The sequence below is a fragment of the Aythya fuligula genome, chromosome 9 (genome assembly GCF_009819795.1).
Source record: "Aythya fuligula isolate bAytFul2 chromosome 9, bAytFul2.pri, whole genome shotgun sequence".
Classification (NCBI taxonomy): Eukaryota; Metazoa; Chordata; class Aves; order Anseriformes; family Anatidae; genus Aythya; species Aythya fuligula.
In genome coordinates this window covers 10,446,923-10,470,721 of record NC_045567.1, presented here as the reverse complement: position 1 = coordinate 10,470,721, position 23,799 = coordinate 10,446,923, and the positions used below count along the sequence as shown (strand labels likewise).

Genomic DNA, 23,799 nt, shown 5'->3' with positions numbered 1-23,799 from the left:
GAAGCATTAATCGGTGGCACCAGCACCGTGTGATTTGTTACCGGTGGCACATTTCTGCGTGGCTTCACTTCCTTAAAAGCAGGGGAAGTAATCAGGTGCTTACCTGCACAGGGTTTGCACCATGCGGGCAGGCACCCCGGGAGCAGGAGCCGGTGCTCCCCGTGGCCCCACAGCCCCGTGGATTAATGGACGGGTTTGCACCGCAGGTGCAGGAAACAAATTCGCCTTGTCTGAGCAATGTATGGCAGCAACTGCGTTACCAAGTAACTGAGTAGCTGAGCATTGCCTTTCCCGACTAATTGATGCCCTCGGTGATTGCTGCCGGGGAGGAAGCACGGCGGGCAGCGAGGCGACCCCGTGCACCGCAGCCCTCCGGGGGCAGCTCGGCCACCACAACACGTCCAGGGGTTTGCTCCATCCATCAGCAGGCGCTGGCATGGGGCCAGCTTTTCGCAGTATCCCCCCGTTAATTTCCTGGGGTGTTTCAAAATATGTATATGTTATCCAGATGCATTTTGTATATGCGTGTATCAGATTTGGGGCTGGGAAGGGGGGAGAGGGGAAGGCTCAGGAAATCAAGGGATGGGGGAAATGCAACTCTGAGCCCAGCCCCAGGCTCCTGGGCAAGCCCCTTCACCCTGCAGGACACAGGCAGCAGCTCGAGGTGCTTCTCTGGGGTGTGGGACACTCTCCAGTTCTGTATACTTTGTAATGGGCCCTGTAAAGAAGGCCGTGACCACACATCACTTTCTGTCATCGAGCCTCTGCTGAAGCAGGTTAGAACCAACCTGAGTCTCCGAGTCACTGCTGATAACTACTGGCAGTGAATTTCCAGGCTCCAGGCTTGCAGCATTAACATTTAAAAATCACGAGACCCCAAATACCATGACACCACGTCTCGTGACCTTTAAGTCAAATGGGTTTAGGTTTCTTTTTCTTTGACTTTCGACGTCCAAACCATAAGGCTCATGTATCCAAACTCGCCGCAGTCCAAAAGCACCAGGAGCCCATTTCTCAACTAAAACCCGAGCTGGTGGCTCATTAACTGGTGCAAGGGGAAGGGGACTGCTTCGCCAACGTGACCCCACTCATTTTCACATCACCTCCTGGAGGGAAGGAAAATGATCAAGTGGGGACACGTGGAGATCAGCACAAGGTCAAAGCCAGTCAAGGTGCCCAGGGCTTGGTCAGCCAGAGAACATCCCATTCAGTTATCACAACTTATTTTTAAATGGTTCTTTTCAATGCTGATGTGTTGCAGCAACCTTGGGCTTTAAGTCTGTTCGTGAAAGCCTTTGAATCTCGGTTGGAATTAACGTCGGCTTAGGCTGGCCAGAGCCAGCACTGAGCAGGTCCCCAAAGTTTGTCCGGGCAGCCTCACAAAGAAAAGCTCTCGGCAGAGCTAGGAACAGCCTTACACTTTTCATAAGTTAAAAGAAACAAGAGGACTAAAGCTCAAAGACAGAACATTAGAAAATTTCCTAACACAGCCAGCCCCAAGCCCAGCCGCGTGCTGCACTGAGCCCCTCAGTGCACCATACCCACACGGTCCCCATTCCATCTTTTTGCCAGGTTTCAGCCTTTGATAGCACGTTTTCCTGGGAAAAAAAAAAAAAAAAAAAATCAAAACCGATTTGAGAGAAAACCTTGCATCAGCCTGCATTAATTTGGTCGGCTGAAATCAAACTGTGGAGCCAGGTATTTGATGACTAAGGCACAGCACCGAATGAAAGCCCTTTCCTGCCTTTTTTCTGCATCACCAAGGTGTGCGTTTTAGATAAAAGTCACGTTTCTGACCGAGGCGTTGGCTGCCCGACCCCCTGCCTCGCTCTCCCTGCTCTTCCCACAGCACGGGGCCGGGGCAGACAGGAGAGGGACAGGGCACTGGGAGCTTCATCCTCAGCAACCCGCTCGGCCATCCCGCCCCGGCACAGCTGAGCGAAACCCAACCGTCCCGCCCGCTCTATTTGTACACGCAGATAAATATACATAAGGCAGAGCTGAAAAGACAGAGTCAGCGCCTCTCCGAAGCCCGTCAGATCCTGTTACCGCCAGATCCCCAGCACTCTGCGGCACGCACGCTCTTTGCAGCAGCCATCAGCCTGGCACGGTGCGGAGCAGATGGTCACGATGACTTGGCCGGGGGATGCTGTCAGCCCCCAGCTCCTCGCCTCACATGATTTTGCCGTGCCACCTGGGCAGGGCACCACGCCATGGGGGCGAAGGCAGCGCTCCCTGCCTCGCAGCAGGGTCCTGAGCAGGTCACCAGCCCACCCTGGGCACCGCCAGGGGCTCCCGGTGGCCCCTTCTGCCACATGTGGTGGTGATTCCTCTTCAGCACGGGCACCAGGCTGGGGGACGTGGGCAGTCACCAGCAGGGAGAGCAAAGCTGAAGGCAGAGGGAGCAGAGCCACCAGCAGGACCTCGTGCAAGTAGCCCAAAGCCTCGTTATCACCAAATAATTACCTTCTGGTGGTTGCTGATGCAGCCTCGTTTTGCCCTGCTGCCCACAGGTCCTGCTGAGCATCCACTGCTGCTGTTTGTCCCTAAACAGGGGGGGGATGAGGCACAGGGGGCAGAAAAAGGCAGAGTGGAGCCAAGGGTAGTCTGTGCCCGGACAGTCCTCCTACAACTGGTGGGCACTGGGAAGGAGAATGACCCCTGGTCCCTGCAGGGCTGGGGTGGGAGAGCGGAGTCTTGCAAAGAGCCCCAGGGAAGAGACCAGCCACGGGCAGCCCAGTTACCACAGCATTCATGTGAACAGCCGCGAGCACGAGCAAGCCCTAAACTCTCTTCTCACAGCTTCAGAGGGGAGCCAGAGCACATCCATAAAGAGAAAGGCAGCGCAGTGGCTGGGTGAGCGGCCCCAACTTCCTGGCACTCGGGGAATCTTCCTAGATCACGTTACGTTCATGTGTCCTTGGCTCGTCTCTGTACAGTTGAAAAACACTGTAAGGGGAGCCAGCTAATTAAGACAGTTGGTCTTGCAGAGCAAAATCCAGGGAAACAATTCCTTCCTGTTCTACTGGATTGCAGACCTGTTGCTTTCACCCAGCCGTCCCGTTGCTGGCCGCTGCAGCAGATCTGGGTGCTCACGGCGCTGCTGCAGTGCTCATGGCACAACCTGCTCTGCAGTAGTGCAGGGCATGAAGGGCCTCTGGTCCACAGCGGGGATGTTCCTAGGCACTGCCACGACACAAATAAATAACGATAATAATACTCGGGGGGGGTCGGTAGCATGCCCTGTCATCTGAGCCAGCGCTGATGGAAAGAGCACGGAGCTGGCTGCCGAGGTGCTGCGAGCGATTTGAATCCGCTGACATTTGGCCACCAATTGGGACAGGCTAGCGGCGGCTTCGGAAGGGAGCGCAAAGCTTTCCGACAAGCCAGCGAGCCGTCGGCGTGCTGGCACGTGCACCCACAGCACTCCAGGGTGCTGGGCAGATGAGCTTCAGACTCAGGGTGCCCAACACCCTTGGGTGCAGCCACCCTTACCGTGCCAGCTTCAGGAGCGCTTATCGAAACCAATACTTCTAGGGCGATGAAGATGCTTGAACAGGGACCGCTCCTCATTTCTACAGCTGTACAGTGCCATGGGGTTGGGTCTGGTTGGGTCTTCCTTTCCTTGGGAACCCTAAGGTGGATGGGGACGTGGGTTGGGAGAGCAAGAGGTGCCCTCCTGGGCTGCGAGCTGATGGCCATGTCGTCCTTGCAGGCTGTGCCGCTGCTGCTGGAATGAAGGGGAAGACAAATCTACCGACCTCAGTAAGTCACCCGCGGGAGCTGTGCTGGCAGGAGGTGGGGAGGTGCTGGCACGAAGCATGAACGTCAGGCACATCACCAGTGCACGGAGCACACTGCCATCCCTCTTCTGCTCCGTGGTGCTCAGGAAAAAGGAAATCACTTTCACTGATCTCACTGAAGGGGAGAGGATAAACTCCAAAAGAAATTGTACCAGGGAGCAATATGGGACTGACCCAGCATTGCCTCCCCGGTCCTGTATTTTCCAAGAAAGTTACAGAAACGGTGCACTAATAAATAGCATAAACAATGAAAAAGGGCTTCTGAGTGGAACCAATGCCATGGTACCACAAAGTGCTGCCACCTGCATGCAGTGCAACAATGCAATCTGAATTTGCTCTCCTCTTCACCTCTCTGAAAAGGTGTAGATAATTTATAGGATGCAACAAAATATTTCTGGAGAAAAACAAACAAAAAAAAAAAAAGACAACACTACCTTGCTGGCCAACACTTTTCCCACTGACTTTGGCTGTGCTGAACCCAGGCTCATCCACTCTCGCCCTTAAACACGAGGCACGCTTTTGGTGGGAGCAGCAGGAGCAGGACAGGGCTTCAGCAGCATGGGCACCTTGGCACTGCCCTGGGCAAGGAGAAGCAGAGCTGAGCACAGCTCCGGGGGCCGCAGCTCTCCTGCTCAGGCTCTGCAGGAACCCCAGGAGCAGAGCCCATCACGTGCCCAGCAGAAAAGCCGCATGAGCAGCACTGTCCTTGCCACCATCTCAATGACACAAATAACGTGCAGCAGAGCTGGCGGGGGACAAATGGTAAATCTCCAGCTAAGAACAATGCTAATGAAAGTGCGGAAGTGAAAATTCATTACCTGAGTCCACTTGGGAGATGTCCTGAGGGATCCTCTCAGGCTTTCTGGGTTGCTTTAACCCTCTGGGTCTGGCTCCAATACTTGCTCTGATGCACTGGCGTTGGCTGTGCTTTCTTCCCTTTTTTTGCCACTTCTTTGTCAGAAATCTGACTGCTCCTCACAGCAAGGTGCTGTGCACCTCACCAGGCCCATCTCATCATGCTGATCAATGAATGCTCAGCATCCCCAAACTATGCAAGCAGAAGGAAAAACAGCGTGATTTTGGGCCAGCAGCTCCAGGAAATAGCTTAATAACGTCTCCTCTTCTTTCCAACAGCCCAGGTGGAGGTGAGACACGCAACAGGACGACCCCAGCAGCCCAGCCCCACAGGTAAGCTCATTCCATCCAAACAGAGAAGTCTCCCTGAACGTTTTTTGTCCCCTGGAGCACAGAGGACACACTTCAGCACTGCCAATGTTGCTTAGGTTCCCCCGGCATCCTGCCAGCTCTCTGAAAAGTTAGAGATGCCCATCAGAGGCAGCCCATCCAGCCCATCTCCCACCGCCTTGTGGAAGGGTGATGGGAACCAGGAGGATTCCACTTCCTCCTGGTGCACCTCCAGGAGCTAGCAGAGCAACATGCCAGTGCAGAAGCCTGCTGGCTTCAACCTAGGGGTCCAGCCGAGTGGCTCTTCGGAGGCAGCAGCAAAGTTTCCTTCTGATTCTTGGCCACAATTTGAGTGTACGTGTGGAGGGAAGTCCTGCCTCCCCTCGGGAATGTGTTTCCTGCCAGCTTTCTGTCATGCACTGAGGGGGGCATGAGGCCTCCTTTGCACCCGCCCTAGTCCTGGAGGACCATTATATAGGGAAATGAGGCCTGACCCACCCAAATTAACTTTACCTGCCTCCTGTTGGCTTCGTGGCAGCTCATTCAGTCCTGACAAGCACCAGGCTCTTACCTCAGGGGCACTTGGGATCCTGTTTGGTAGGTGCAGTGCAAGGAAAGGCCCACTGAAACACCAGGATGACTCCGAACGCAGGCGTCTCAGCACAGCCGCACTGCTCGGCCCCTGCTGCTGACACCGCTGGTGTCCCACCAGCAGGAGACATGCACAGACCGTCTCAAACACAAGAGACAGTTTCCTTGGCAGTTTCCCTAAGTCACCAGTATACTGCTTCTGTTGCCACCTTTGTCATCGGATCATCCCACAGCTTACTCCAGCTCCATGCTGTAGAGCATCCAGCTCTTCCCATGGCATCCTGGACTCTTGGGTCAGGAAGAATAAGCCCAATGAGAACCGTCATGATCTTGCCTCTTAATGACCATTTGGGTCCTTTAGCTCTAGTTCCAGGTGACCACGACCAAGCAGCGTGCCCATCTGCAGACAGATGTTCCTGAGGAACCCAGTGTTCCCAGTGCCCGGACCCATTCTTATGGAAGGATAGTTTGGTCACCCCAGGCTCACTGTCACACCAGGAGAGTTCATTACTACCACATCCACTTTCAGGAAAACATTAGTAATGAGTTGCATGCATTTTTTTCCAAACATGTTTTCCAATTGTTTGTCATCTGGTAGAAATTGATAGAAAATACCAGGGTAATCGGGCAGAGGAGATAATTCGTGTGTGCTACTGGTCAGCAGGAAAAAGGAGGTTGTTCGTCACTGCAGCAGAGAGATGTTGATAAAACACAAAAGATGATGCTTGGTCTAGCAAAGTACCTTCTGCATCTCCCAGGAAGTGACAAACTGCCTGTTTAATTAGAAAGGTCAAGGCTCTCCCCTGAATAAACCAGAAATAGCCTTCCGGGGGGGGGGAAGTGTGTGGGGGGGTAGATAATAATAATAATAAACCTGCCAGAGTATTATGGAGGACATTAGGAAAAAAATACATATAAAACCTCCACCAGACAAGAGCCACAGTTTCTGAGAAGGGGGTGTTGAGAAAACCATTCTGCTCAGGGAGAGAGCCCCCCTTCATGTTTAATGCAAGCAGATATTCCAAGTTTTTTCCCTCTTTCTTCACCTATGTCTCTTAAAACATTTGTAACCACACCACCTACCTCGGGTGTACCTTAATGTTAACCCAGCTTGTCCAGGGGCAATGTTAAACCAGTGGTTAGCAATAAGGCGTGTGGCCCCACGACATGGCCGATGCATAATTCAGGTTACCAGGACACCTTGAGGTGCAATCCCCAAATCCCAAATAGGGATTAAAGGACAGACTGTCCCAGAAAGGCTAAACAGGACATTTCGGGAGCTGGTCCCATGGTGACTGAGAGGGGAAAAAACCTCTCCAGGGACCTGCAGTGGCCAGGAGAGCTCGCTGACCTCCACATGATGTCAGAGGGATGGGGTCCATCACAGGTCCTCTGTCTGCCTTCAAAGGAGGAGTTGTTTGGAGATTTTAAGAGAATCAGTGCCTTAATTGTGGTGCTCAGCCCAGCCAGGATCGCTCTGCCCCTCTAGAAGAGGCAGCGACAAAAAGCAAGCTGAGCAGCATGCTGAAGGTCAGCAGATCCGTGCTCTGACACAAGGCAGCACAGCTCCCAGTGCTGCAAGACGTCCTGCCCAAAGCCCTTCAGCAGCTCCGTGTGCCCGGCTCTTGCTCAGACTGAGCAGCATCCAGTTGCCGCAGCGTGAGGAGAGGGGAAGCCACCTGCAGAAGGGACACAAAATGTCAAGGCTGGGGATGGCGAAGTGAGGGTACATGGCCACACTTCCAGGTCTCTGCCACAGAATACAAATGGGGGTATTTTTTGCTTGTTTAAAAAAGAAAAAAAAAAAATAACAGCCTTAGGTTACCTCATGTGCTGGTACCTCCCTGTGCTGGGGACAAGGGCAGGGTGTCCATGCAGTGCCACATGTCCCACTGGTGGGAGATGGACCATGCTGTGCTGTAGCAATAGCCTGGGACCAACACGTCTTGGCTTTTATGGACCAGCAACACCATCCGAGATGCCTCCTGCTACCAGAAGCACATGTTCTCTCACCTGTTCTCACACTGAGAAAAGAGGCAAGTAAACCCTACATCCAAAGCATAATCCCCGTGGTGTTTCTTCCTTGGGGGCTGTGGCATCTGCTTCGCGTCTGCGCACACCACCCAGCCTCATCATCCTGCTGTGACCTAAATTCATCCTGACCCGCCTCAACGGGACCCTCCTGGCCACCCGTTAACCTCCTGTCTACGTGGATACCAGGAAACTGAGCACGGAGGTTTATAGTTCAGTGGAAAGTTCTGCTGCTGTCTTAAATCATAAAGCACAGCTGCTGACACAGCAGAAGCTGCAAAGCGAACAGAGCATTTGTGCAATCTGTGGTTTGGAGGCCGCCGGGACAAGAATAAGCACAGCGTCTTGCAGCTCTGTTGGAGGGAGAAGGAAAGGACAGGCCAGAAGAGTAGATTAAAACTCATCAGAATGCCATTGTAATACCCGGTGCAACACGAACACAGCCTGGCACTTCAAAGTCAGCCCACAATTGAGAGAAAATGGCAGCTGAGATTCAATGGCTGCAAATGCAAAGCAATGTGTGGGGAAAAACAAAAAAATAACAACAGGCAGCAAATACATATGCACTCGCATGGACTAATGAGCCCTAAATGAGCTATTCTGAGCCAAGAGACAGATCTTGGGCATCTTTGTGGAGAGGACTGTTCAAACACCACCCTGGTGGTGCCTTGCACACTTTGCTTTCTTCTTGTGCCGGCCTCGGGCCTCTGCCAGAGGCCTCCGTGAGGGACCAGGCCTGACCTAGAGGCCCTTTGGGGCTGGCCCAACACAGTTCTCCTACCTCTGCTGGGGGGCCTCACATCCCCAGGCTTCGCGTGGAACTGGTGACAGCCAAGGGGACGCGGTGCCCAGGGGCAGCCCGCTCCCAAGGGTGAGCAGGCCAAGCTCCTCTGGAGACCATGCCCCATGGAGCAGAAGGGCCACCCTCACGGTTCTTCTGGCCATGGTCATCTGTGGCCACTTAACAAAGTGGCCTTTGTTAAGATCAAATGAATATAAAAGACCCTCAAATATCTTCGGTCTTCCCACCGCCCCTTCTGTACAGCCGCCAGAGACACGCCAGCCTCAAAATGCCTGCGGAAGAGTTAAAGCGCTTTCCTCAGTGAAGCAGCCTGCAATCTTCTTCTCCACCCAATGGGACTCAAATAACCTAATTCTTGTTCTACATTTGTATGGGCTCTCCTTCCCCCAGCTCACCCCTGGAGAAATGACAGCTATGTGGTAAATACATGTAATCATGCCAGTCTGATAGCTTCTCTTGTTCTCTGGCCATTAATTCATCTCCCTGGGACTTAGGTGAACGTTTTGCATCCCGCAGCAAATTCAAAGAGCTGCCTTTATTTTAAAATCAACACAACAATAAAAGCCTTTCTCCTTTCCCTCCTCAAAATGCAAATTTTTAGCTTCAAAAATATCCTGGCACACAGACAGCTGTTCCTGGCTGTGACCTTATCTCAGGCCAATGACAGATTTCCCATGCATGAGAAGTCGCAGGGTTTAAAAAACCTCCTGACTGCCGTGTGCTGTGGCCGGGGCAGGTAACCGGCACTGGAGGATGTGTTGGAGTGATAGGACTCGGTGGGGCAGGCTGGTGGTTGGGCTTGATCTTGAAGGTCTTTTCCAGCCAGAATGACTCTGGGATCCTATGAGCAGCGCTTGCTGCAAGCAAAGCCTGCACTTCGTGATAAAAACACTAACAGAAATCCCCCCTGGGATAAATGAGAAAAGAAAAATGCGAGAAAGCCCTCCAAGAAGAAACGCCTTCTTCCTGATGATCGTTATTTCTAGGAAAGCAGGAAATTTCTGCAAATTTTCTCTTCTCTCTGGACACGCATTTTGGCAGTGGCAGCCGTTACAGTGATGGCAGAGCAGTGCTGGTGACTGTACTGGTGCCAGCCCAGGAGCACCCAAGTCACCATTAAAAGAAATAAATTATCATCACGACCGTGGACAAACCACATCAGCTTCATATCCAGCTCCTGTGACAGCGCTCCCTTGGGGGCATGCCCCACTCCAGCCCACGTTCATGGCATAACGCAAGAGGCCAAGGGACGGTGGGGAGGAAAGGGTGCTGCAGGCTGGGGCTGGAGCCAGGCGAGGGAGCACTAAAGGCCAGCGGGCAGATGGTGAAGCGGCGAGCAGAAAGTCACCACGGCCATAAATCTTGGGGAGCGGAGACGGGCAAGCCCCAGGTGGCTGGGCAAGCCTGCCCAGTGAGCCCAGCGGTGCCCAGGCCGCCCTGGGCCAGCGGCCGCGCGGGGTGGGACGGGGGCCAGTGATAAAATTAGAAAAGCGTTTCCCTGCCAGTCCCTTCCGCGGGCTGCAGGAGCCGCTAACCCCTGCGGCACTGCCCTGTTTTGTGGGCTGGGGGGAGCTGCTGGAAAAGCAGGATTTTTGTGCAAAGCACCAGCTCCCACTTGGTGCGCCTGCAGACAGCAGGTGGGGGAATTATTCAGATGTCCTCTTCGGCGCAGGGCACTTCCCCTCAGTCCCTCTGCCTGGTGTGCCCGAAATAGCTGCTCATGCACCCCGTTTCCAGCAGCTCTCCCCCCGCTGCACCAAGCTGCAGCTTCGCGGCAGCAAGCCACCTCCCTGGACAGCACTCATTATTATTTCTGTCCCTAAGCATCCTTTAAGTTTCCACTGGGGGGACAGAATCAGAAGGGAAAGCCTTTTAAGGATTTCTGCCCGCTTGGGAAAGTGAATCCCCCCCAAGCCAAGAGAGCTGCGAGGGGGATTTGAGTGCAGGCAAGTGCTCAACGCCGAAAGGGCAGAGCGAGGGGAGGGGGAGCCCAGGGCACGCTCTGAAACCAGAGCCCCCGGCCGAATCGCGGCTCCTTCCTCAGCCGTAGGAAGTTCACAGGGCTTGGCGTTGGCAGAGCACGGATGGTGACCGAGCGGGGCAGCTCGGCGTGGCGGCAGCTCAGCGGTGGCCCTGCCGCGATGGGTACCGTGGACCTGAAGGAAGGTCCCAGCGCCGTGGCGATCAACATGATGCTTATCGTCCGCCCCGAGCAGAAAGGGCAGAGGGACAGACAGACAGACAGCGCAGGTAAAACCCCAAGGGAGGGGAGGGCTGCAGGTGTGGTGCCAGCTGCTTGCTGGGGCCAAGCAGCAGCTTGGGAGTAGGACTTGGGCTTTTCTCCCTCCGCATCTCCCTCCTGTTTTAAGAGATGTGCTGCAAAATGCCCAAACTTCCCCTTTTTCTGCAGGAGAGCCCTTTGCTCCTGCACACTTCTGGGCACTGGCACGTGCCACCGCAGCTGCAGGAGGAGGTGACGTGCGTGGGCCACCGCTGAGGACCACGCGTGCACCTCACCCTGCCCTGCAAGCAGCTGAGCACGGGGGCAAAAGCGTTGTGTGCGAAGGGTGTGCAGGCTTTGTCCCCACAGGTGGCTGCCCCGAGCCATTTATAGCTCCAGTCCATGCCACTCTCCCTGGCCCAGCTCCTAGCGTTCAGGGGATCTTCCAAAAAGCTGAGAACATGCTCTGCAAATGCAAGGGGACCTTCCCTGCAGGAATAAAAGGAGGGGGAAAAATAAAAGAAAATAAAAGAAAAAAAGAGGAAAAAAAAAGTGTTTCTGTTCAAATTCCTTAGGGAGAGGCTGGCTCCTCCAGATGGGCTGATGCCTGCTGGGTCTGGGTCTCCAGAGGGAAGGGAGCTGCAGGGACAGACCTGACCACTGTGTTCATCTGCTCATTTATTTGGGAAATAACGCCCAGCTGATATCCTGCAGTGCTAGCACAGACTCATATTTATGTTTTACAGGTTTACAGGGTGATGGAAACGGAAACAACAGACCGCAACCGGCACAGGGGAGAGACCTTAGTGGTAAGTTGTCTCCTCACTCCGCACATGGGAACACCCCCCTACCAAAAAACAGCACACGGTGCCCATCCACAATCTTGTAGTGCCCAGCTCTGCCTCAAGACAGCAACATGTTTGAAGCAAACTATCTCCTAACAGCACCTTGGGAGGCTTCAGTGGGCACAGGGCTCTTGGGTCATGGGGGGTCCCCTGCATGCTCTCCTACACCGCACGGCCAGGATATGCGCTTCTGACACCGGTGGCACAGCAGTGTTGGAAGAGCAGGCAGCACTCTTTCTCCTGTGGCACCACAGAGGTTAACACGTTCCTCCTAAATCAGCATCTCGATGGGCCCCTTTCCCCGGCACAGGACACAGGGGTGGGCTGCAGGTGAGATGCTGAGCGCTGCCCCATGCTCTCGCTCAGGGACCTCACCGCTTCCAGGCACCCCGCACCTCTCCACGCTCCCAAGCACAGGACATTTTGGCTGTGCCCGACAGGGCGAGCACATCTGGGCGACCACCGCCTGGAAGGGCAGGCCAGCTCCAGCTGCTCCAGCCCATGCCCTCCTCAAACCATCCCACCTGGGCACCAGCCTCCGGAGCAGGGCCATATCCCATCATTTTGCCCTATGCCCCAAGCAAGCCTGCTTCCTCATCCTTACTGCACTGCCAAGCTGACACTGCTCTCCTCGTGGCACTGAGATGTTCTTCTTCCTGTGAACAGACCAGCGAGCCTCCGAGGAGCCCTACAAGCAGAGGCAAACCATTACTTCATACACAAATGAAGGTAAGTGACCAGCCAAAGTACATGGGTTTTTCAGAGCAGGGCTTCAGCAAGCTCCTGCTCAAGCTGGTTTGTAACAAACACACCAACAGGACACCCCGCACGAACAGAAACCAGGACGTAGCATGGATGTAACCAATGCCAGATATTTCTGTGCAGATGGAAGGGGGCAAGCAGCAGGACAGACAAACATCCTTATTTCTCCTGGTGGAACCATCTCAAGTTTCACGCGCTCCTCTGGCTCACAGCTAGAGACTTCTCAGTTCCTTATGGAGGGCGTCTTAATTAGGAATAGCAGAAAACACCATAAAAACATCAGCAACCATTTCATCTCTCTAGTTTTTAAGGAAACAGGTGCAGCACTTTGAACATTTACTGTGGGATTACTTTTTATCATTTGTTAAACGTTGTTTAAGCTTACTGGGAGAAAGCATTCCTGTGTGCTAAATTTGTTTCTTGGAAAACAAAGAATTCTAATTTAGGGGGGAAAATTGAGAAAGTGGGAATTGGCAAGAAAGCCCACAAAAATCCACAGATATGAATAATCTTGAGAAAATGCGCCCTTGCAAAATATAAAAATCTAAGGAAATCACACTATTTGCAGAAAGGCAAGCCTTTGAGAAACAACATCATTTCACCTTTAAATTAACTAACAAAACACACCAACACCTCATCTTGGCCCCCTGGTACCTGCAAGCATCCCAGAACTGGAGCCAAGCCCTAGGATTTTAAAGGGTTGTATAGTTTTTACAGTCTTTCTTGCCTTCTGCTGTTGGGATTTAAGGACATCGAACTGTTCTGCAAAACCACAGGAGATAAAAGAAAACTTTTTAAAAAGTTAAATTCTGAGAAAAAACTTATTATTCAATGAGAGTGCGGATTCCTACCTAATTAGCTGCTCCCAAGAGCTGGGTTTTAGGGAAAACCTCAAAAACCACGAGGCTCTGGCTAGATCTGCTAGGGGCAGCAGGTACAACGTGCTGGCAGCCCCGAAGTGCGTTCACACCTTGACCTTTCATCTCCAAAATAACCCCATGCTGCCTGGCCCAGCGAGCCCACCCGCATGGGAACTCAGGCAGCTGAAACCTCCTAAAATGCTTGCCTGAAGAGCAGCCTCTTTCAGAAAGTTCAGGTAGCTCCTGTAACACTTCCTGACTTTTTCCTTGTGTCTCTCTCTCGTGGTCAGAGTGAAGCTTTAAGCAAAAGACCCCGAATTTCCAGGGAGGTTGTCTGGGAGCATCGCGGCACGCAGAGCACAATGCTCTCAGCCAACACTGCCCCTTGCAGGCAATGGCCTTTTCCAAAGGTTTTCATACCACAAACCAAGCCATTTCCATAGCTTTGAGCCTTTTTTCATTTTATTCTGAGAAAAATCAATGAGACATTGATTCTCTGTTTACTGTATCTCCATCAAGAACTACTTAATACGGCAATAAACCCCTTCTTTAAGCTGCCACACCATCCTCATTGAGGACCTCCGCTTTATTATCACCTGCTTCAACACCTGCTACACTATAACAGGAGGCTTTCTTTCCTTTTTTTTTTTTTTTTTGAGAACTGAGAATTTTTCTGAGAACCATGTCAGAGGTGACTACAGGTTTTCTTACAGTATGGTTTATTCGTTCTGCCAGGAGAGCAGAGCACTTTGGTACCTTCTCAGATGGCAGAGGTGCCGCCTGTTTTGCTAAGGTTGCATCATGTCAGCGATGTTTGGGTGGATGTGACCAGGTTTGGCACGCTGACCCTTTGGCCCTCCTTCACATCCGAGCACTGATTGTGTTCCCTTTCCAAGCACGTTTGTCACCATTTCTTCCAGGAACCCAGGTGACAGTGGAGGTCCATCCCAGGAACACCACCCCACAGCTCTTCAAGAAGCTCTCCTTCAGGAAAGGTACGTTCCCAGCCAGGAAACCTGCCCGTGGCCGAGGGGACACCCCTCCCTTCATGGGCACCACACCAGCGGGGACCCCTGGGAGCTGCAGGCGATGCTGCAGCCCTGGAGCTGGGGTGCTGATCACCACGGCCCCACAGCACTTTCACGAATTGTGCCCGTATCATTGCAGGTTCCCAGAGGCTGCCCAACCATAGAGGCCAGGACAACAAAGGTGAGGCTGCCCTACCTCCAAGCCAGGGAATTTGCTCCCAGGAGGAGGCGGTTCCCTCCTCACATGGTGGGGCTGGTGTCTTGAAGCTCTTGAGATGCCACCAGCCCTTGGGGTCAGGCGCTGGCCACGCTGCCCAGTGGTGGCCATACCCATGTGGGTGGGTGCAGTGATGCTGAGAAACAGCTGCTGGTAACAGCAAAACCTTTCTCTTCCTGGGGTAGGGTTAACACAGCTGGCGATTATATGAGGCCATCAGAAACCCTCAGCAGCTGCCTGCAGAGGCACCATCTGTGGCCAAGCCAGCCCAGGGGCCTCATGCAGCATCCAGGCTTCCAGCTTGTCCATGCCACCGGTGCCTTGGCTGGGGTGTGATGTTCCCAGCCCCAGGGCTGAAAGGGGAGGCGTCCGACTGCTGGGGAACACAGTGTCTACAGAGCCTGGGGACTACCAGAAATCACCCCTTTCACTTCTTCTTTTTCTCTTGCCAACAACTGCTCGCCTCATTCTTCTTTCTCCAATTTTCCAGCTTTCGAAAGGACCGAAGCCCCGCAGCCACCAAGTGGGAAAGACCTGCATGGTAACTATCATCTGCACCCAACCCATGCCAGGAGGGTGCAGCCCCAGGCAGGGACCCCAATCTCTCCCCAAAACAGGCTTGCTCTGCTCCTGGAGGGTACGGAGCTGTGATCTTGGTTCTACCAATACGAGCATGTCCAGCTTCCCAGTCCCCCACAAGTCCTGGGTGGCTCCATGACCACCCCACAGGCTGGACGGGGACGATCTCACGTCTCCGTGCACACAAAGGGGCATAATGCACACTGCCCAGCTAACAGCGTGAGCCTGCCTGAGTTATTCTGGACCCCACATCTGCGGGGAGCCTTTGCAGCTATAACCTGACAAAGATGAAAACCGATAACCAATTTTAAGAAAACATCCAGTTCCCAAAAGGCAAAAAGTAATTTTCGGAGCGGTGTAAAGTAGGAACCGTTAAGCGCGTAAATCTGCTTTATCTCTCTTTAGGTCAGCCTAATAGCCCTTTTCAGGGAAAACGGAGATAAACAAACAGCCTGTTACAGGAGCAGAAGCGGCGTGCTCGCAGGCTGATTTTGGCAGGACAGCCAGTGTGGTGGCCCGCGTCCTGCTGGCAGGCAGTACCGTCCCCAGGGGCTGAGCCGGACCCAGCGCCCAGCCCCGTAATCCCTCCCCGGGGCAGGGGTTTCCGAGAAGAGCAGGGCTCATGTTAGCAGAGCATCTTTGCAGGTCAGGAATAGCCCCTCTGCGAAGGGAGGGGAGATGGACGCCTCCCCGGGGGCTGGAGCTGGGGGGATGAGCCCGAGCCCAGTTTTGGGGAGCTGGGAGGGGGAGCACAGCGGGCACAGGTGTCAGAGTGAAGAAACCCAGCTCTTTGCTGGTTTTGATTAGAAAGTCTTGCTTTGCAGAGGATTGCACAGCACAGGTTTTCCCTGATGTTTCTGCAGTGTTTTGTGCTCTCACATCCAGCACCCAGGCCTTTTCAGTGCTGCCACACAGCTCCAAAGACACTGGGTACCTCCCGCCCTGCCCAAACTCCACTAGAGCAGAGGTGATGAGCCCTGCTTGCCATGCAGCTAGCGAGGAGCCTCCACGGGTGCCCTCGTGTCCTCTGTCCCCAAGCACCAGTTCTGGCCATCCTGCAGGACAGACAGTGGCTCAGCCGTGGCCCCAGGGGCAGCCACAGCCCTCTCTCCCTCCCTCTGTCCCTCCCTTCCCCAGACAATACCCGCTTGTTTCTTCCCAGCGTATCCATGGGACAAATCCTCTTTGAAATCCATGCCAGTAGATCTGCAGCAATTTGAGAAGCTGGATGCCTACGCATTAAAAGTAAGTCTCGCTTCTGCCTCCGTCCCTCTTCCCTGCATACACCAGCAGCAGACATCCCACTCTGGGAGGGAACCTGTGACCAAAAATACATCTTGCTTGAAACGTGGAATTACAGCTCTGTGCTTCTATTTTTAACAAAGCTCAAGCTAGAGCAGCGTCCCGGCAGGTGGGGTCTCACCAGCTTTAGCAGGACAAGGGATGGGGAAGGCAGGGGTGTCCACCACAACGTTTCTTCACCCCAATCTCACCCAACACTTCCTCCTCCCAAACAGGTGAACATCAACAGCAGCATAGAGGAGCTTGTTCAAGCCCTGCTTAAACAAGCCCGGACCGACCTGGAGAAAGTCCGCGTCATATGGATGTGGATATGCCATCACATAGGTGGGTCGGGGTCTTCCACAGAGAAGGTAACGCCGCTGCTGTTGGTCTCATTACGCTGCCGCTGCGATTCACTCTGTGTCTTGTGGGTGGTTTCACACAGAAGGCGCAAAGGAGCGCTTTCCGGATATATTTATCCAGAAATACCTTCAGAGGTTATCTCACCATCTCTGTTTCCACACTCCCCCTCCTTGCACTGCCAGGCCCTACAAGGCATTGTGCAAATGGTTTCTCTCCATATGATGGCTCTGTAACGCCTACCCAATGTATACAAGGGTGCAACCATACCAGTCCCCATCATCAAAGCAGCTGAAGCACAAAGCCAGGCTGCCGAGCACCAGAGGCTTGGTTGTCACATCCAGAGCCCTACAGCACCACTGGATTTGCAGACTGATTGCATTTTGCATAGGACACGCTCAAACTCTTAGGGGAAGATGTGGATTTAAACCAGTTTAAAAAAAAAAAAAAAATGAAATGAGCCATACATGCTGCAGCTCATCTCACTTCGTTTGCGCTCACGGAGGTGGAAAACAAAGCAAGAGTTGCTTCTGCTGCCCACCGAGCCTGCTGCCTCGGGCTTCTGGATGAACTTTAGCCTGTGCTCCTTCCCACAGAGTACGACGTAGTGGGCTTCCATGACAAAAGCCAGCGGCTGTGCAGTCCCATAGACGTGCTGCGGAGGGGAAAGAGCGTTTGTGAGGGATACGCTGCGCTCTTTCAGCAAATGTGCAGGTAAATTAAGCTCAGGAACATTCAGTGCCAGGGAGGGTTAACGTTTGTTGTCATCTCCGTGCCTATTCTGTCTGCCTTTGCATTGACTGATGTGACTTTAAGCAGGACGCAGAACTTCAGCTTTCAAACCATGCTGTGGGAAACCAGCAAGTCCTGGAAAGGTCAATTTCGCTCCCTCCTCCTCCCCTCCCCAGCATAATTTGCTTTGTGCCATCTGCTGAGCTTCGCATCGCATTAACATAATGGCAGATGAAAACACGGAGATAATTTGGTTAGAAGAGGCTAGGTTTTTCCTTCGAGTGTCCGTATGTGAAGGTTAAAAGCATGGCGAGCCTCAGACAAAAGGGAACTCTGCCTGCAGCATGCTCCTGTGGCACAGGCAGGCAAAGCCCCAGCAGGAGCTCGCCCAGAGCCCTCTGCAGGTGCCCTCTCCGCTGGAAGGGACGGCCCTACAGAGAGAGGGTGTCCGCAGGAGATGACTGGCCCTGATGACTCAGCAGCACAAAATTGGAAGGGGCCTCCTAGCACCAGAAAGCAATTGTGTAGTTTCCTAGAGCACGGGTGTGCGAGGCAATGCTGTGCCTTCCTCTTCTCGGTAGACCAGCTTCCACCGACAGGCTTTGGAAATATTGAAGATCAGTCATCTGCTGGCACATGTACGTAACAATTGGCTTTCCACACCATCCAAAAAGATTTAGGAAGGCTTTCACCATTAGATAAACAAAATCTAGAAGGAAAAGGCCAGATTTGAAAAAAAATAAATAAATACTGTGACAGATGCTAATGATGCTAATGTGGTAAATGCTTCCAACCAATAACATATCCCATGATACCTGATCCTGCTTACCAAAGAGTAAAATAAAGAAAGGGGATGATGAAGTATGAATTTATAACTGCATATTATGAAACAGTTATTAGCGGTTAGAAGTGGGGGAAATTATCATCTGTTCATTAGAAAGCATATGTTTAGTTCATTAAAAACATTAATCTTTCCAAGGATCTTTTTTACTATTTAAAGGCTCTGTTGATTCATCCTTCATTCCTCAGATCCAGGTTGATTATTCATTCCGTGATTCAGGAAACCTCCCAGTCATGCAGTCTATCACTTTTGACAATGAGCTAAATATTTCAGCTCCTCTCCTGAAAAACTATAACCCAAGCCACCTCCTTCTTGCAAGACAATTTCCTCATTCTTTCTTCTCATGCACCATTCAAGTCTTACACATTCAAGTTTAAGCACAAAGGTGAGAGGCAAAGAGCCGCCTTCTTATATAAAAGTTTTCAGAGACATATTTGGGTTTTCTAACATGCCTTTTCTCCTAGCTCCCACCAAGGCAGCTTTAACAAACAGCCCAATTCGCCCCTCACCACAAGTACCCCCAAGTTCAACTTCAGGCAAGCCTAGCACTGAGCACCTGGGGAGAAACGCTCACAGCAGCAGCAGCAGCGAAGGCACAACAATTGTTTGCTCTTCAGAGGTTTCAGCACAACCACAGGAGCAGAGCTGGTCTCACACCCCACAGCGGGTCTGCCCACTGCCCACTCAGCTGCTCCTTGTGCAGAGTTGGTCTGCAGATAGCCCAGGCTGCCCATCCTCTCCTTTCCCTCTCCTCTACTGTGGCTGTTCCTGGCTCTTGGGCACAACTGCCTACCCGAGTGTGAGCCAATCTGCCTCCCTCTGGAGAAGCCAGATTTGCTTCTTTTTTTCAAATGAAATCTTCAAAGCCAACCTGAAGTGGAAGGGAAGAAGCTGCCGTTGAATTCAAGTGACATCTACAGCAAGACCCAGACTATTTCCTACTTTTCTTGAAGTAGAAAAGCATCTTAGGTTTAACCACCTTGATGCACTAAGCAGATGTTGAGAACAGTTCCTTAACTCATTTCTTCTGGTCCACCTTGCTTTTAGGGCATTTCCTACCATCACATTGCCACATCAGGCATTTCTGGAGATCTTCTCCATCTTCTTTCTGCACAGTTAACTTACCTGTGTACAGTTGTTTATACAAGAACGGAGACGTGATCACTCACTCTCTTCACCAGTACAGGATTGCTCCTACAGGAGGTTTTAGCGTGCTTTTGTCCATCTTATTAAGGAGACTTAATTGAGATGCTCCGACCTTTCTCTTGGAAACTCAGCACATGCAAGCACAGACTCTTGCTGTACCTTTGCTAGCTTCATATTAAGCGAGAGCACAGACAGAAGGGAGGGCAGAAGGTGTCCCTTGGTGTTCTGTCTGAACACCCAGACAACCGAGCAGCAACAGGGTGCTGCCACAGCTCTCCTCCCCGTACACCTCTGTCTTCTCTCTGCAGGCTGCCCAGCCAGCTCCCAGCTGACTCTCAGTTCCCTTTTTGCAAAGACAGAGGAACAGATAACTAAGCAGCACAAGGTCTTCCAGGCGCTAGGAAGTCTGCGTGTGGAGCTGATGGGGCCGTCTTCCCTCTAAACGGGCATCCCCTCCATAAATAAAGTCTTCCCTACGAGCACTGCCAAACTGCTAATTACCAGCCAGTATCTCAGTTATCAGACCCAGGCGTCTTAACAAGCATGCTAATTATCTTCCCCATAAATATCACTTTTCTTCTCACTGAATTAAACCCACGTTATGCAGACAGTCTTGATCTTGACACATGCACGGTTTGTTACTTAAGGTAGCTGTTACAGCTAGCTTACTTTTCAATGAAGAAGAAAAATGTCAATACCATCCTACACAAAAGACAATCCTCTAAGTGAAGTAAGTTTAGATTAATGCTGAAATACGAGGCCAATATTAGAATCTGTTGCTATCAACAGCAGAGAGCTTATTAACACATTGCTTATTTAAATCCTGTTTACACTTCAACAAGTATTCATTATTTAAAAAAGAGAGAGAGGGAAACTATTTAATCATTTGTACCCTGGACAAGCACAAGGTCACTCTTTAAGGCAACTAAATCAACCTCCACAGTCCTGTGAGGTATAAGAGTTCTTGGCTAGTGTCAAACACTGGGCCTACTGTTAGAGAGAGCACGAACAAATGCAGTTTTAATTTATAATTACATGGGCTAATTGTGGAGAGCATCAAAGGGATCCCACTGAGGAACAAGACAGAGAGCAATTAAACACACCTCATCTTTGTCATCCTCCCTCAGAAAGACTGAGTTGATGGCGCATCAGGCAAAAGAGATGAAACATGCAAGAACTGGAAGAGAAGGGCCCCTTCCTCCCGTGGGACCCTCTCTCCAAATTTCTGTGCAAAAGCTACAAGGGAAAGAAGACCCCTTCGCAACACCGGGCAATGCTAACAGCCTCGGGTGTCGCTGCCTCGTGCTGCTGTCCTGTGCTCGCCCTGCACGGAGCCAGCCCCCAGAAGGGCACGGTCTCCACCTGATGCCACTGAGCAATGGGGAGAACTCGCCTGCCTCTGGAAGGGCTGAGGAGGTTGTGCCATGCTCGGGGCTGAGCCACCGGCCCAGCAGAGGTGCGATGAGCCCAGTGCTTTGGGCAGCATGTGGCCGGAGCAGGCACCTGTGGTGTGCTGGTATTGGTGTGGGATGGGCTGTGCTCCCGTTCAGTACAGAATTAAAGTCCTGTGGATGCGCTGGATGTGGCTCCTCACATCCTCCCACAGAAGTACACTGAAGGATTTAAAACCAAAATGTCCTGCTGCACCTCGTTGTTCTCTTTTAGCATCGCAGGAATCCAGTGCATGAAGCTATCAGGATACTCTAAGGGGTACGGGTACACGATTGGGCAGGTCTTCAAGGGAGACTCCAGCCATGCCTGGAACGCCGTCTACCTGGAAGGAAGGTGGCACTTACTCGATAGCACCTGGGGAAGCGGTAACGTTGACGAGACTTCAGACAAGTTCACCTTCAGGTAGAGAAACAATTCTCTAATTTAATACATAAACCTACCACAAAGGCAAGCTAGCGGGTGTGGTAAGAGACACCGGGGACAAAGTTTAGGTCTCACTGCAAGGGGACCCCTTCACACCCTCTGGGCTGCCTGTCCAAGGGAGGGAGCTCGTTGCTGTGGAAAGGGGGTGACCTCGAGCAGCAAGCAGTGGGACTCACAGCTGCCCCAGAGGGGGTGCCTCCCTCTTTCTTCAGGGCCCGTGGTTGCAGGGGACAGCACAAATACCCTGGTTTTATACAAAAGCTCAGCATTTTGCCCTGGAAATAGAAAACCAAAGCTGAGGTTCCTTCTCTCCCTAGAGAGTTTCAAACCCACAGAGCTCAGCTTCTCAGCAGCCCCAAACACTCTGACTTCCTCCTACTGAAACCACCATCACTGTGCGGCGGAAGAAGTAACTGCTTATAATTACTCATTTTCCTTTTATCTCTTCCTCCTCCTTCCAGATACAACGAGTTTTATTTTCTGACTCACCCAGCTCTGTTCATTAACGATCACTTCCCAAATAACAGTAATTGGCAGCTTCTCAAACCAGCTCTGACGCTGAAGGAATTTGAGACTACCGTGAAGTACAGCAGTGACTTCTACAATCTGGGCCTGCTGACTGTGCACCCAGATACAGCCATCATCCAAACAGGTAATCCCTGAATATGAGATTAAAACAATTTTCTGTGTTCAAAAAGTTTGACTTGCTGAACAACATATAACTAGGCTCTTCTTTACGTGATACTCAGCACCCTCCAGCATTCAGCAGCAATTTTAACACGAAACCATTCAGGTAACCTCACTGCCCCAAAGAGCCCACATTTCAGGTCACCATCTTCAGATTTTAAAAGGGCTGCAGGAAATTTAATAGTTACCCATTTTTATGAATGCCAAGAACACAAAGTTCAAACTGAAAGGCAGCAACATTTTAGGACTTAATGTTGTCTTCAAGCACTTTGGGAACAGGCTCATAGGGAGGTCAATTATCTCATGCCTGTGTACTGCAGGACTCCTACACCTTTCTCTGAAGCTTCTTGGAATGGCTGCTGGACTAGAAATCAGGTCTGGCCACGTCTAACTAAGCCCTTCTTGAGCACACAGGCTGACAGTACTTGCAGTTGCATTTCTCACAGGTTTTCATATTCTATAGGACCACAGCTCCATTTCAGTTGATATCAAAGCAGGATTAATGCACACCTCCAAAAAAAAAGGTCATTCATCACCTGGTTCTTTTGAGGGGCACCAGTTTCTGTAAAAAGGTGACAAGCTATGACCTGTCAGCCACAGCTCTTTCTTTTACTGCTAGGGAAGTGACAATCGGTTGGGACAGATTAGTCTTCTGGAACAGGGTATGTACATGCAAAAAAAAATGCACTGAAACTCCTATGTGGTTTCTCTTCTTACGTATTTCATAGTCAATGGAACAGCCACCATATCAGTGGATTGCCGCTCTTCCACGTTATTTACATTTTCGCTGAAGGGAAGAGAAAAACATGGCTTACTGTCTTTGAGGAAACACGGAATGAAGCTGGAGATCTACCCACAGAGTACAGGGCGCCAGGAACTGGAGATCTTTGCCAAGTCCTCCAACTCCCCAGAAAACGTCTACAACTGCGTGTTGCAGTATGTTGTCGAGTGCAAGTTTGTGGACAAGAGCGTTCACTTCCCGAAGGACCTAGACCAGCCCGTTGGACCAAGTTGGTTCTCAGAGCGCCAGGGGTTCCTGAGGCCGTCACAGCCCGACCCAGTCGTCCACACCAACGATGGACGGTGCTCTTTCACCTTCACCCTGGGAAAGGACATAAGCATCTTACCCACGCTGCAGTCTGATAACAGCAGCCTGACAGAGGACAGGAGAAGGCAGCACATCATGCAAATCCATCGTGGCAACCAAGTTGAGTTTCTGGTCCATCTCCCCCATGCAGGGAAATTTGTTCTGAAATTCTTTGCCAAGAAGAAGTCAGATCCTGGCAATTATACCTACGTCTTCAACTACCTCATCACTTGCCTGAACAACGAAGTGAAGTGGCCAGCTTTCCCTCAGACCTATGGCAAGTGGGCGAACGACTACGAAATACTGGAGCCACTCTCCGGGCTGCTGCCAGCCAACCGCAACGTGCAGTTTAAACTCAAAATTCACGGGATATCAAAGGTGCTAGTTCAGGCCCAGGACACTCACACGCTGACCCTGAGCAGAGACGGCTTCTGGGAGGGAACCTGCAACACCGCAGGATGCACAGAGTTATTTGTTATGGTGCAAGAGAACGCCAACCACAGCTTCTACTCCCACGTCCTCAAGTACACGGTTGAGACCCCGTAGCAGCCCTTCCTTCACTCCAGCTCTCCTGCAGGAACCAACATGCCTGAAAACAGTACAGCTGTAAGAGATCATTAGCTCTCTCAATCAAGTTCATTCATTTGACAAATGCAGAGCAACACCTGTGCGCTTTTGCGAGATCAAGGGCTCAAAGGGGTACAAGGAGGCAGAAAATCCTTTTATGAAGGGAGCAGCAGTGGAAGGAATTAGATAAACCCCTCACCTATGTTCCAGTAACATCATCCAGATTGACGTTTTGACGGAAATGACTGGCTATCACAACACAGGTCATGACACATTAACAGTGATGGCTAGTTTCCAAA

The 23,799-nt window shown here is 51.8% G+C and overlaps 1 protein-coding gene across 1 annotated transcript; it reads left to right on the top strand.

Moving 5' to 3' along the window:
• The first annotated feature begins 237 nt into the window (after positions 1 to 237).
• On the top strand, positions 238 to 23,479 carry KY (kyphoscoliosis peptidase). The gene is made up of 14 exons (XM_032193247.1): positions 238 to 263; positions 3,716 to 3,765; positions 4,938 to 4,991; positions 11,380 to 11,442; positions 12,145 to 12,207; positions 14,021 to 14,095; positions 14,268 to 14,309; positions 14,836 to 14,886; positions 16,087 to 16,169; positions 16,442 to 16,550; positions 17,162 to 17,279; positions 20,950 to 21,138; positions 21,621 to 21,811; positions 22,575 to 23,479. The coding sequence occupies exons 1-14, from the start codon at positions 238 to 240 to the stop codon at positions 23,477 to 23,479; spliced, it is 2,019 nt and encodes a 672-aa protein (XP_032049138.1).
• The last annotated feature ends 320 nt before the right edge of the window (positions 23,480 to 23,799 follow it).